The following is an 11,976-nucleotide window of genomic DNA, read 5'->3' as shown; positions in this document are numbered from 1 at the left end:
GGTAATTATATTTATAGCTTAGAATAGTCTAAACTTTAAAAGTATAGGAATATATTTAAACTAACTACTAAATAAACTAGATAGTTGAATTATAAAGAAGTATAATACTAGTAGAGATAGGATATTTATATAAACTTTAGTTTTAGTATCCTTATTGCCTTACTTATTCTGATTATTCTTAGCAAAATAATCAGAATAATTACTTCTATTAATTAGCGACACCCTGATCATCAATTATTGGTTGATGCGCTTATTTTGATCATTTTCAGGAAAATGATCAAAATAATCACTCACATGACAAATCACGTGTTACTTCGTAACAAATATTTAGCTTAAATAACTTTTTAAGATTCTTTTCTATAGCTAATTTAACTTCCTTTTTAGTTTTATTTAAGACTTCCTATAATATATTAATATATTTTATACTTTTATAAATATAATTTATATATTTAATATTTTTTAAAGAAGATATAGTAATATAAATTAGTCTATAAATTAAGTAATATTTATAACTAAAAATAATAATACTCCTAGTGTGAGGAACGGAGTAGGAACATACGCACGGTACGGCTGCGCTCAGGCCGCGGGTCATATGCTCCAGGGGGAAGTAGTATTTAAGCTATATATAATATCTACCTTAGTTTTACTTCTTAGTCATCAGTTTTAATACTAATCTATACTTATTGCTCCCCATCCTGATATCACGCTTACATTCACCCCTTACACCTAGACTCTTTAATTTTAAAAATAAGATATTTATAGTAAAAAAAAGAGATTAAAGATATCTTTATTTTATTTTTAATAACCTTTAAACTCCTTAAATACTAAAGCTTAGGATAAGCTTATTAAGGAGGGGAATAGTATTATAAAGTAATATATAAATAGTTATATAGGGATAATTATAATTATTCTATTTAATAATAAATAGAATAAATATATTAACTAATAGTTAATAATTAGGGTATTACTAATTAATAGAAGTAATTATTTTATTTAAAAATAATTAAAATAATTATAGTAAATAAGGTAATAAGGATATTATAAATAAAATCTATATAAATATCCTATCTCTACTAATATTACACTTCTCTATAATTTAACTATCTAATTTACCTAGTAGTTAGTTTAAATATTTTCTTATACTCTTAAAGCTTATACTATTCTAAGTTATAAATATAACTATCTTATTATATTCCTTCCATAATAAGCTCTGGTTATACCTTATTCCTTTACTCTAGGAAGCTAAACCCTTCCGAAGTGGCTTATATTAGTGAAGCTAGTCGGTATTAGGAAAGTATTCCTAACAATTATATAGTAATTAAGATTTATTTAATCCTCTTTATTTCTTTATAAGTCTTAGTTAATCTACTAATTAGTATTAATAGAGATTATATATTATAAAGAATAGAGCTATAAAAGGTTAGAGCTATAAAAGGTAATAAGATTAATAAAGTCTTTATACTAAAAGGTACCTTTCTATATTTTAAAATCTCTCTCTCTTATATATTTTTTATCTCCCCTTCTCTTTTTATATCCCTTAAGGGGTTCTTTATATTATATTTGGTTAGTACTATCATTCCTTCCTTTTTGGTATATCGTACATTGCCATGTATGGACAAGAACACCATTCTATCCTTAAGATCTTGATCATAAACTTCATCCCTATTGATCTTTAATGTTTTTATTTTCCTTCACCAGATTTAGATCCACCGGTATAAAGGCTATGTATATACTTAGAATTATGATATTCAACCAAGCCCAATCTTGGTATTTTTGACCACATGCATTATAGGCTCTAAGATGCCTTTGTTGTCATGAGAACCCAAGGCCATACCTGACTCCCAACCCATCTTCTCGAGCAATAAGCGACCTTTGTTTTTTACCCCAATCTCCGGCGCAGTGCCCCCAACAATATCGCCATCACGATAACGCACAGCACTAGAATTAGCTCCGGAAGCCGAGGGCCGTGAAGAGCGGTTAACTCTCGCTTGTGCATCTAGCCTAGGAAAAAAGCCCATGTTGATCTTTCGTGCGCGAGCGACGAAACGGTTCTCCACAAAGCGAGTTGTGGATTTCGTCCTGATAAGTTTTGTGTATCGACTGTCGCCGGAGCCGACAGATTTGGTTTTGATATTGAACTCGGCGGCGATCTCATGGACCATCTTGCGGCGACGCTTGTCCATTGGCGGGAACGATTTCTCTTCTAGTTCAGACCCCAGAAAACTCTCAAATTCCTTACCAATCTGCCAAATTGTCATACCTTCCCCGTACTTGCTAGCAACACCACTGTTACCTAAGAGGCCTTGTCTTCGCATTTCTTCGCGTTCTTTTCTCCTCATCTTCTTTTTGCTTCTGTCATTTTCCCATGCATGCTCAATGTCCTGTCGTAGTTCATCTGAGACGACGAAAGGAAAATTTGGTCTTCCTTTGGTCTTCTTCCTTCGCAGCAACGGTCTTTCGAAGTCCATGACCTCAAATCTACCATAAGGATCTTGTTCGAGAACATCCGCCATAAGGGCTGCAGACGGAAATGTGCCCTTTGGCCTTCGCGTTCTTTTTGGATTTTCCTGATCATACGTTCTGGCCGCACGAGCGGGGACCCCATTTACATCCTCGCTAAACAGAAAGAGTTCATCGGAACCCAAGCCAAGTTCTTCTTGCTTAGACAAAAGCATGGCCAGCGTTTCGTCTTCGGTCGGGTAAGCAGAAAAGTCTTGTCTATCCTCTGATTGTTCGTCAACTGATGAGCCATCACTCATCTTATCGCTTTCTTCACCAATTGAAGATCGCACTTCTGACCCGGAGGAAACCTTTTCCCCTGCTGCATCCGCCATTTCCTCCACGCCAGAGTAGCTACTTGACGTCTGAATCGGCATCTCCCTGCGGTTGTTCCAGGCACGGTTTGATCCGCTAACTGATAACGACTGGAACTCCCGCTGCACCTGATCGCTGTCCTCGAGGCCAGTATTGATATCGTAATGTGCGAACGTAGAAGATAACAGAAGGTCGGGTTCATACTCTTGGATGTTCTCAAGATAGTCATCCCCAGCTGATTTTCCAATTGATGAAGGGGAGATATTTTGTTGCTTTTCGATGCGAAACGTCAAAAATTGGGTTGGCTGTCTAGCATGTGTCAACATCTTCGCGTTTGACCAGCCTACGCCTGGTTTTGATCGGTGGACCCATTCGACGGACGTATTGTCCCACGAATTATGATTTTCAGTGATTTTAATGGCCTCGGACGTGTTGGGCACAGGATCGTTGATTGTGCGTGCCTGAACACTTCGCCCATGGAAGAGGACTTCATCCGACGAATCTGATCTTGCCGAAGATATTGATCTGATACGGGGCCGCTGCAGAACTGGGGTAGCTTGCTTGTCACCTTCAGTGTCAATGATGAACGAGTCTGAGTCTCGAAGAGATGAGGTCAGGCTTGGCTCTCGAGGTGACGACATGACCTTTGCTTCGGACATTTCCATGACTTGTGGATGTTCGCTTTGAGTGTTGGTTGAAACGGCTTGAAGTGATGCCGTTTCTGTTGCATGATCGTAGTCTAACGTGAACGCAATCATATTGTCTGTCTTAACATCCTTTTCCATAGGAGGCTCAGAGCTACTCCTTTGATCTTTCTCTATCGTCGAGTGGAGGCCTGCGCTAACAAAGCGGACAGCGCGATTTCGAAGTTTTGCGTCAATTGTCCAGAAGCTTTGGTTACCCCCGGTGAAACGAGCTTCGTCTTGCAAACTGAAATGCGCTTTGCCTGTGTGATTCCATTAATTAGAACTAGTAGTGAAGTCATATTTGTCACTGAGTCACACTTGACTGAGAAGGGCCACCCGTGCTACTGAGCGCAGGCTGGCGTGGGTCTCTAGATGGCTTCCAAGTGGGTTTCGGCTGCCTCTGCTTTGCCCTAAGCGGCTTTTTCTTCGACATATCAAATTTTGCTTTTGCTGTAGCTGGCTGTCACTTTTAACCACTCCTAAAGCGCTCGACCCGAATAGGCGCCGTTGAAATAGATGGGCAGCTTTCAAGGGCGAAAAAACGAAAGGGAATCAAGAATTCGAGAGATGGAACGAGCCGGAGCCGGTGTCTAGTCAAGCGTAACTCAACGCGTCGGCGGCGAGTCTAGTCTGAAGGAAGCAGCACAGTTGCGTTGGGATGTGTCGTGAAGTGTTGTTGCTTGTCACGAATGATTTGTGCTCACGCAGGCCCGCCTCTGCTGCGCGCCCCACGGTTGATTGGTGGGGTTCGCGTGTGTCTACTCAGCCTGTCCGCGAACAGGCAAAACGCAGACAGCGGATGGTAGACGAGGCGCTTTTAGGTCGGTAGAAATATTGTGTGCATGTCCTGTGTGCATTTTCCTGTGATGGCCATCGCGACAAGACATCGACTGGTTTGTCTGACATTTTTGTTCTCTCTTCAGCTTGACCACATGCCTTCGATAGATGGTCTTGCTCGTTTGATCCGCTGACCAGCTGCAAGTTCGCCGGACCGCATCCTATCACTACACCTCAACCGTTCTCTATTTAGTGGTACCTTTACAAGTCTGCCCTCAACCTGCAGCCGGACTCAAGTTCTCGTCGGCTTTGCGTCCGGATCGAAATTCTCGTTCTACTTCTAGGCAGGCTCGTTTCCTCTCCGTTCGTCCACCGCCACCTCGAGTTTCGGTTGCCCTCCAATCCAGTGTAGCCATTGCCCACATGCTCGATCGCCATGAACAATGTCGAGGACCTAGCACGCTACGGCAAACGTTTCGTGAAAATGTTCTATGACCCTATGCCTCGCAACGATGATCTATCGGGTGCTCCTATCTGGTGTCTTGGCCGAAAGTACGACAGCCAGATCCCGCCAACCATATCCTCCGCCAACTCCTCACCTTCCCTAGTTGCCAGCTCCGCAACCCATGTTTCGGAGCCTGCTTCGTCCTTATTCGAAGATGATAACCGAATCTCCGAGCCGCCTGTTATAGTGGACAAGCAAGCGGCGGCGGAGGCAGCCCGGGGAGAGCAGCAGCAAAGCGATGATGCAGGCTGGCCGTCGGCTTTCCTGGACGACTTTGAGTCACGCATATGGATGACGTACAGGTCGAACTTTCAGATGATACCAAGATCGCAGGACCCCAAAGCAAGCGGCGCCCTCACCTTTGCAGTCCGTTTGCGAAATCAGCTTGGTCAAGGGGACGGCTTCACAAGCGATACTGGATGGGGCTGCATGATTAGATCTGGTCAAAGTCTACTGGCAAACGCGCTCCTTATATTAAAGCTCGGCAGAGGTAATAAAATCCAGGACTTGAACGCCGAGGAGAACGAATGCTGATATACAGCAGACTGGAGGCTAGGCGACAAACCGGAAGAGCAAAGCAAACTGCTTTCCCTCTTTGCGGATGATCCTCATGCTCCCTTTTCCCTGCATAAGTTCGTTGAGCATGGTGCATTAGAATGTGGAAAGCACCCAGGAGAATGGTTCGGTCCTTCAGCGACAGCAAGATGTATACAGTAAGTTCTTTTGTCTCTCGTTTGCAACTTGACACTCATGCCGATTAGAGCTCTCACAAACAACCAAAAGGATCTCAATTTACGCGTCTACATCAGCGGTGACAGCCCCGACATTTACGAAGACGTCTTGTTCCGAATCGCAACTAGCGCAAATGGTACCTTTTCCCCAACGCTTGTGCTTGTTGGCATCCGGCTGGGCATCGACCGGATTACACCCGTGTATTGGGAAGCCTTGAAATCATCTTTACAACTTCCACAATCGGTTGGCATAGCCGGCGGGCGGCCGTCTGCCTCACATTACTTCGTTGGAAACCAGTCAAACACATTTTTCTACCTCGATCCACATATTACACGACCTGCTTTGCCGCTGCAAGCTGAATCATCGCGATATTCGGAAGATGTTATTGCGACCTGTCATACAAGGCGTCTTCGGCGTATAGATATTCGCGAAATGGACCCCAGCATGCTAATTGGCTTCTTAATTAGGGACGAGGAAGATTACAAAGCATGGAAGAAAAATGTAACTGATGTACCTGGAGGAAAGACAATTGTGCACATCAGCGAAAAGGAGCCAAGACATTTCATAGGCAGAAATATCGAACGGCCAGGTGCTATTGATGAAGTCGAAACATTTGATACTGAGGACGACATCGAGGAATTGTAGAAACCAGCGTCGTTCGACTCCCAGTGCCAATCAAATGCATCAACCTGCTACGAACTTTTCCTCCTATGCAAACAGCGAGGACATGTTGATAACGCGCAAAGCGCTCAGATTTCTCGTCTATGCGAATCCAGACTATACTGTCATCCGCATAGTCAAGAGAACACAATTATCAGGCTCTTCTGAGAAGAACGTATCGCGACGAAGTTGGACGATCACGGGACACGAGCTACGTAGAAGACATCACAGGTAAACGCGCAAGCGAGGAAGGTAGTCACAGATGAACTGGAACCGTAATTGAAGTGCTTTAAAAGCAATATCAATTCATGCCCTCGCTGTAGTGGTTATTGTACACCATGGACATCCCCAGATGTTTCCCGTAAGCTCAAAAATAATAGCGAGCTTCCCTGGAAGCATTAAACAAACCGTGACACCATTCCCAACCCATGATATCATTCCCAGCGAAACCACATTATCGCCGAGACAAACCCGAAGAAAACAGAAACCCAAGTCATGAAACCATCTATTTGCTCGATGAAGAGTACTTGGTGACGGCCTTGGTGCCCTCAGAAACGGCGTGTTTAGCAAGCTCACCCGGTAGGATAAGTCTCACTGACGTCTGGATCTCCCGTGATGAGATAGTGGACTTCTTGTTGTAGGCAGCAAGCTTGGAAGCTTCGGTGGCAACACGTTCGAATATATCTGAATCGTGTTAGGATTAGTGGGCATGGTTGCATGCTATGTGCTTACCGTTGACGAACGAGTTCAGGATAGACATAGCACGGTTCGAGATACCGGTGTCTGGATGGACCTGCTTAAGGACTGAATGGGCGCGTCAGTACAAGTCTTGGAAAAAGCGCGACGCACTAGACGCACCCTTGTAGATGTAGGAAGAGTACGTCTCCTTTCGAGTCTTAGTGCGCTTCTTCTTGTCGCCAGATGGAGCAGCAGTCTTCTTTCCGGCCTCCTTCTTCTCAGCCGGGGCCTTGCCACCTGCTGGAGCTTTTCCGCCAGTTGCGGGAGTCTTGGTTGCGGCCTTTGGTGCCATTTCGATGAATCTGGGCGAATGAAGAGGATAGGATTAGATGAGAATGTGTGAAAGATGAGGCTGGTAGATGAGACGCGCTGGGTCCTGAATGTGGGTTGTGGATGTTGGATGAAAGAGCGGAAGAAGGTGGTGGAGGGGTGAGCGACGTTCTTATGAGAAGCGCAAGCAGCAAATGTTGATGCGCGGCGGGCAGCGCTGGAAATCACGCTAGTCGCTGTTTTGCCGAACATCAACCGTGCACGGGGCGCGTCTGCCTGTAGCGCCCTTAACGACGTGGGCAGCGTAGCGACTGCCCCATCAGTTTTCTCGCTGGGTTGCTACCCATCATTTGATGCTGGAGCGTGCCTGCCTGGATAGGCTTAGCGCGCTTTCCACATTAACCCTGCATTTCCGCAATAAACATGATTTGCTCGCTGACGCGACTCTTGCTGTCCTTATAAACGTCGCACACCCCGCCAGCTTGCATCGATTTCCTTTGTTCATCCATTATCGCTGTAATCCATCTACGTTCACATCTCCCAAGTGCCTGCTATCCACGAATCCAACCTACTTATCTCGCAACCTTTTCAAACTTCCATATTCAAAATGACTGGCGGCAAATCCGGTGGCAAGGCTTCGGGCTCCAAGTCCTCCGCGCAATCGTAAGCAGTTTTATGCTACCTCGTTGTGCAAATTTCTAATGGTGTCTTTCTAGTCGCTCCTCAAAGGCCGGTCTCGCATTCCCAGTCGGTCGTGTTCACCGTCTGTTGCGAAAGGGCAATTACGCCCAGCGTGTTGGTGCTGGTGAGTTTGTTTAAACCCACTGCAGCCTTTGCCTCACGCTGACTTTTGCTCCCCAGGTGCTCCCGTTTACCTCGCCGCTGTTCTTGAGTATCTGGCAGCCGAAATTCTCGAGTTGGCCGGTAACGCTGCCCGTGACAACAAGAAGACACGTATCATCCCGCGTCATTTGCAACTCGCAATTCGAAACGACGAGGAATTGAACAAATTGCTTGGTCACGTTACCATTGCTCAGGGTGGTGTTTTGCCAAACATCCATGCAAGTGAGTTTCATGTCATCCAGTGTCTTTTATCAGGCGCTGACGTTCTCAGATCTTCTGCCAAAGAAGACATCCAAGCCTGGCAAGGGCGCGTCGCAAGAGCTATGATCATCGTCATGATATCCTTTTGCTTGTTTACGGCGTCTGGTTGAAATCATGAGATAATGGGATCTCGGGTGGGTTTGGGTTTTTTGGGAGCGTGGCAACGCATTGATACCACGCGTTTGAGTGTACATTACGTCCATAGAGCATGGATGGAATATCATGAACTTGCACATTATTTTGAAATACGCGATTAAGTGTGATTCTTCGGATTTCCATTAGAAGAGAAATGTCGGTTTAGCTGAAGCTATCCCGGCGTGATGAAGAGTTGTATGTGGTACACTAGCGGAATGACATGAACTCTGCTCCCATTTTGCACTGTGATCTGATGATGGTCTCAATTCTGCACCGTTGTGCCCATGTATCATTCGGTTATACTTGTATCACGCTATTTCACCAAACAGCATTCACAAATCCATCTTCGGCGGAGCTAGTTAAAGTAAGCGAAAAAAGATTCGTGATCGATACTGTGTGAAACTCACGGGTAAGAAGTGGCGATGGCAGATTTCGTTCGAACTTCGAGCCTAGACAAAAGTCAGTCTGTATCGTAGCAAGAAGTGCATTGATAGAAGACAGACCACCAGGAGCAGTAGGATGTCTGTATGGATCTGGGTGCTTCCACTTTTCCAAAAGCTCTTCTGCTTCAGCAATGATAGCCTATCCGAGGTAAGATTAGACCATAATTCTGCTCAACACACATGGCTACAAACCCTTTGCAAGCGCGGATCTCGCACGTCCTTCTTCGTCTCAAACAGTGAACGAATATACATGGCTTGGCCTCTCCAGATGTATCTATGAACGGACCAGTCGAGGGATAGTTTCAGCGCGCGGCGGTAGAGCGACCTGAGCCATGATCAGTAGTCAGCGTCATGTGTTGAGAAGCAGAGAACGTACAAAACGACCGCCTTGTGAGACATGGCGACCTGTGAGGCCGTAAATGCGTTCTATTAAGACCGTTGGGCAATGTTGCGTGATGTGAGCTGGACAATTGCAAAGCGAGGAAGATACAGCAATGGTGCGTCGTTGATGAGGCGGATGCAAGTTGCGGGTCTTGGCTGCATCAGTCAAAGCCTTGACCAAGGAAAAGTACGGAAGCAATTGCTACCTTACGTCGAGACTGAAAGTTAGCTAGCTTAGAACGCTAACTGTGGAAGAAACACCAACCATAACATCAACAGTCCATTGACTTTTTGTTGGGTCTGCTTTGTGATAGTGTACGTTATACATCGTCCTCGTCAATCAATCCATGTAATAATTAACGTTTCGCTAAAACAAATCCGCAGACGGACAGAAAAGGAAGCTCGGCATACTCCACTTGGGCGTCACATTTTCCTCAACACCGTTTACATTGTGAGCCGAATTGCGCATCAGAACTGCTGCAATGTTGTCAAGATCTATCTTCATTCGCAAGGCTGCTGCCTTTTCATCTCCGCGTATCCGGGCTTCCGTTCTGCAAGCGCCGCTAGGCCATCCACGATGGACTCTTCGCTTTGCAACAACGGTTGTCAAGGTTCCACAGATGGCAGAGTCAATAACAGAGGGTACCTTAAAGAGTTTTTCGAAGCAAGTTGGTGACTACGTTGAGCAAGATGAAGAAATTGCTACCATCGAAACAGACAAGGTGAGATGCAGGATCCTGATCTGCATGCGAGAGGCACTGACACGATACTCGAGATTGATGTTGCCGTAAACGCTCCAGAAGCAGGCAAGATTATTGAAATTCTTGCTAACGAGGAAGATACCGTCACAGTGGGCCAGGAGCTCGCAAAGATTGAGATCGGTGCGGAAGGAGAAGGCGGGAAAAAGGAATCTGCGCAGGAGTCAAAGACACCACCACCTAAAGAGCAAGAGATCTCATCTCAACCGGCACAGGAGGTGGAGTCTTCTAAACCAGAACCCGTCAAGGAGGAGAAGAAGCCGGCGCCATCAACACCGTCGCCGGAATCGAAGAAACCAGAGCCCAAGAAGGAGCCCAAGAAGATAGAACCTGCCGAACCGAAGAAGGAGGGAGGCTTCGGTTCCAGGGAAGAACGAAGAGTACGACACTTGTTGTTTTTGAGCATCGAAACGGGCTGACACAGTGATAGGTTAAGATGAATCGAATGCGCCTTAGGATCGCGGAGAGGCTCAAGCAGGCTCAAAACACGGCCGCGTCCCTCACAACCTTTCAAGAGGTTGACATGTCTTCGCTCATCGAATTCCGTAAGCTATACAAAGATGAATATCTGAAGCGAACAGGTATCAAACTGGGTTTCATGTCTGCCTTCTCGCGCGCTTGCGTTCTCGCGATGAAAGAAATACCAACTATCAATGCCGGTATTGAAGGTCCCAACGGAGGCGACACAATCGTTTATCACGACTATGTAGATATCAGTGTTGCTGTTGCAACTGAAAAGGGATTGACGACGCCCGTTATTCGCAATGTGGAGTCTATGAACCTGCTCGAGATCGAAAAGGCAATTTCGGATTTGGGCAAGAAAGCTAGGGACAACAAACTTACGATTGAAGACTTGGCTGGAGGTACTTTCACCATTAGTAATGGTGGCGTGTTTGGCTCTCTCATGTCTACTCCTATCATTAATCCTCCTCAATCGGCTGTCCTTGGTCTTCATGCCATCTTCAATCGTGCAGTACCAATCGACGGCAAGATAGAGATTCGACCGGTACGTGTTTCTTTGCTCATATTACTTTGGAATTCACGCTAATTTCGGCTAGATGATGAACATTACTCTCACCTATGATCATCGCCTCATCGATGGAAGAGAGGCCGCTACTTTCCTAGTGCGAGTCAAGGAGTACATACAGGATCCTCGTCGCATGCTTTTGGGCTAAATATGACGTGTGCCGAGTTTGACGGTCTGATGGATCACTGGAGAATCATGGCTTTATATTTATGATCGGTTGCGTTGAAGCATGGTGATTTCCTTGCGGCATTTGTATCATACTACACACATGTGTGCTTGGTGTCGCGGTAGTGACAACGTGTAGAACGAAGTCATTTGTTGATATAGTGGAAATTTCGTGCTCCTTTGTGTCCTTCTTTCACCAAGCTTTTCGTTGTTAATGTACTTCTAGTCTTGCCTCGGCCATTGTATTTGATCTCCTTTGAGAATTTGATCGTTATTAAACAAAAACTGGCGCTTTGAGTATCCGAATTTTTTTGTCGCCCATATGTTTTTACTCTCTATTGACCCATTGTTGTGGGTGCGGCTAGCTGTCATCTTTATAAACATAGCATAAAAATATTCACCTCTCGAGATTTTTTGAAGACAACTTCACATTATCACACCGAAATCAATTCAAAGCATCTGACGTAAACCCGAATGACATTTAAATACTGCCCGGCTATTTAATGAGGTCAATTGGCCAATTCATCGCGGAGAACGAGACTGGCGCCCTAGCGGCATACTGCAGCGCAGTACGCCGGTGGCTTTGCGATGTTCCCAAAACTATGAGTACGCAGTCCACCCGACGTAATTAACGTATGCTGACACTGAGCTGGGGACTACGCATCCACCACCTTAACTACGTGCAAGCTTAATCGAACTGAACTGTGAGAACTGGCAAGACTTAATGCGAACAGGGATCGAATACGCAGAACCTGATCTGGAACATGGAGACGGACCACTT

At 45.3% G+C, this 11,976-nt stretch overlaps 5 protein-coding genes across 6 annotated transcripts; 3 read left to right on the top strand and 2 right to left on the bottom strand.

The window, feature by feature from the left end:
- Positions 1-1,426: 1,426 nt before the first annotated feature.
- Positions 1,427-4,191, bottom strand: PV09_07683 (uncharacterized protein). Its single transcript, XM_016361487.1, has 2 exons — positions 3,819-4,191; positions 1,427-3,760 (listed from the first exon to the last, which is right to left on the bottom strand). Exons 1-2 carry the CDS (start codon positions 3,931-3,933, stop codon positions 1,749-1,751), a joined length of 2,127 nt encoding a protein of 708 aa, XP_016210813.1. The 5' UTR covers positions 3,934-4,191; the 3' UTR covers positions 1,427-1,748.
- A 113-nt stretch (positions 4,192-4,304) lies between these two features.
- On the top strand, positions 4,305-6,535 carry PV09_07682. 2 transcript variants are annotated; one of them, XM_016361486.1, is made up of 4 exons: positions 4,305-4,393; positions 4,483-5,272; positions 5,327-5,495; positions 5,544-6,535. In XM_016361486.1, exons 2-4 carry the CDS (start codon positions 4,714-4,716, stop codon positions 6,157-6,159), a joined length of 1,344 nt encoding a protein of 447 aa, XP_016210812.1. In that variant the 5' UTR covers positions 4,305-4,393; positions 4,483-4,713; the 3' UTR covers positions 6,160-6,535. The 2 variants fall into 2 exon arrangements, with proteins under 2 accessions (XP_016210812.1, XP_016210811.1); XM_016361485.1 differs by having other exon boundaries at positions 4,305-5,272.
- A 991-nt stretch (positions 6,536-7,526) lies between these two features.
- On the top strand, positions 7,527-8,789 carry PV09_07681 (histone H2A). Its single transcript, XM_016361484.1, has 4 exons — positions 7,527-7,845; positions 7,899-7,987; positions 8,044-8,247; positions 8,297-8,789. Exons 1-4 carry the CDS (start codon positions 7,790-7,792, stop codon positions 8,350-8,352), a joined length of 405 nt encoding a protein of 134 aa, XP_016210810.1. The 5' UTR covers positions 7,527-7,789; the 3' UTR covers positions 8,353-8,789.
- Positions 8,522-9,550, bottom strand: PV09_07680 (uncharacterized protein). The gene is made up of 6 exons (XM_016361483.1): positions 9,511-9,550; positions 9,241-9,463; positions 9,057-9,189; positions 8,925-9,003; positions 8,829-8,870; positions 8,522-8,776 (listed from the first exon to the last, which is right to left on the bottom strand). The coding sequence occupies exons 2-6, from the start codon at positions 9,261-9,263 to the stop codon at positions 8,754-8,756; spliced, it is 300 nt and encodes a 99-aa protein (XP_016210809.1). The 5' UTR covers positions 9,264-9,463; positions 9,511-9,550; the 3' UTR covers positions 8,522-8,753.
- Positions 9,459-11,565, top strand: PV09_07679 (uncharacterized protein). The gene is made up of 5 exons (XM_016361482.1): positions 9,459-9,560; positions 9,630-9,967; positions 10,021-10,383; positions 10,434-11,009; positions 11,062-11,565. Exons 2-5 carry the CDS (start codon positions 9,728-9,730, stop codon positions 11,176-11,178), a joined length of 1,296 nt encoding a protein of 431 aa, XP_016210808.1. The 5' UTR covers positions 9,459-9,560; positions 9,630-9,727; the 3' UTR covers positions 11,179-11,565.
- The last annotated feature ends 411 nt before the right edge of the window (positions 11,566-11,976 follow it).

This window comes from Verruconis gallopava (assembly GCF_000836295.1).
Source record: "Verruconis gallopava strain CBS 43764 unplaced genomic scaffold supercont1.31, whole genome shotgun sequence".
NCBI lineage: Eukaryota > Fungi > Ascomycota > Dothideomycetes > Venturiales > Sympoventuriaceae > Verruconis > Verruconis gallopava.
This window is presented reverse-complemented; position numbering and strand designations above follow the sequence as displayed.

Coding starts and splice junctions, on each gene's coding strand:
- PV09_07683 (XM_016361487.1), bottom strand. CDS start 3,933: ATGTCGAAGAAAAAGCCGCTTAGGGCAAAGCAGAGGCAGCCGAAACCC. Junction 3,761..3,818: donor GGGTGGCCCTTCTCAGTCAA/GTGTGACTCAGT, acceptor GGAATCACACAG/GCAAAGCGCATTTCAGTTTG.
- PV09_07682 (XM_016361486.1), top strand. CDS start 4,714: ATGAACAATGTCGAGGACCTAGCACGCTACGGCAAACGTTTCGTGAAA. Junction 5,273..5,326: donor TATATTAAAGCTCGGCAGAG/GTAATAAAATCC, acceptor GATATACAGCAG/ACTGGAGGCTAGGCGACAAA. Junction 5,496..5,543: donor GCGACAGCAAGATGTATACA/GTAAGTTCTTTT, acceptor CATGCCGATTAG/AGCTCTCACAAACAACCAAA.
- PV09_07681 (XM_016361484.1), top strand. CDS start 7,790: ATGACTGGCGGCAAATCCGGTGGCAAGGCTTCGGGCTCCAAGTCCTCC. Junction 7,846..7,898: donor TCCAAGTCCTCCGCGCAATC/GTAAGCAGTTTT, acceptor GTGTCTTTCTAG/TCGCTCCTCAAAGGCCGGTC. Junction 8,248..8,296: donor TTTGCCAAACATCCATGCAA/GTGAGTTTCATG, acceptor TGACGTTCTCAG/ATCTTCTGCCAAAGAAGACA.
- PV09_07680 (XM_016361483.1), bottom strand. CDS start 9,263: ATGTCTCACAAGGCGGTCGTTTT. Junction 9,190..9,240: donor TCTCACAAGGCGGTCGTTTT/GTACGTTCTCTG, acceptor ATCATGGCTCAG/GTCGCTCTACCGCCGCGCGC. Junction 8,777..8,828: donor GCCATCGCCACTTCTTACCC/GTGAGTTTCACA, acceptor TACTTTAACTAG/CTCCGCCGAAGATGGATTTG.
- PV09_07679 (XM_016361482.1), top strand. CDS start 9,728: ATGTTGTCAAGATCTATCTTCATTCGCAAGGCTGCTGCCTTTTCATCT. Junction 10,384..10,433: donor GTTCCAGGGAAGAACGAAGA/GTACGACACTTG, acceptor ACACAGTGATAG/GTTAAGATGAATCGAATGCG. Junction 11,010..11,061: donor GCAAGATAGAGATTCGACCG/GTACGTGTTTCT, acceptor AATTTCGGCTAG/ATGATGAACATTACTCTCAC.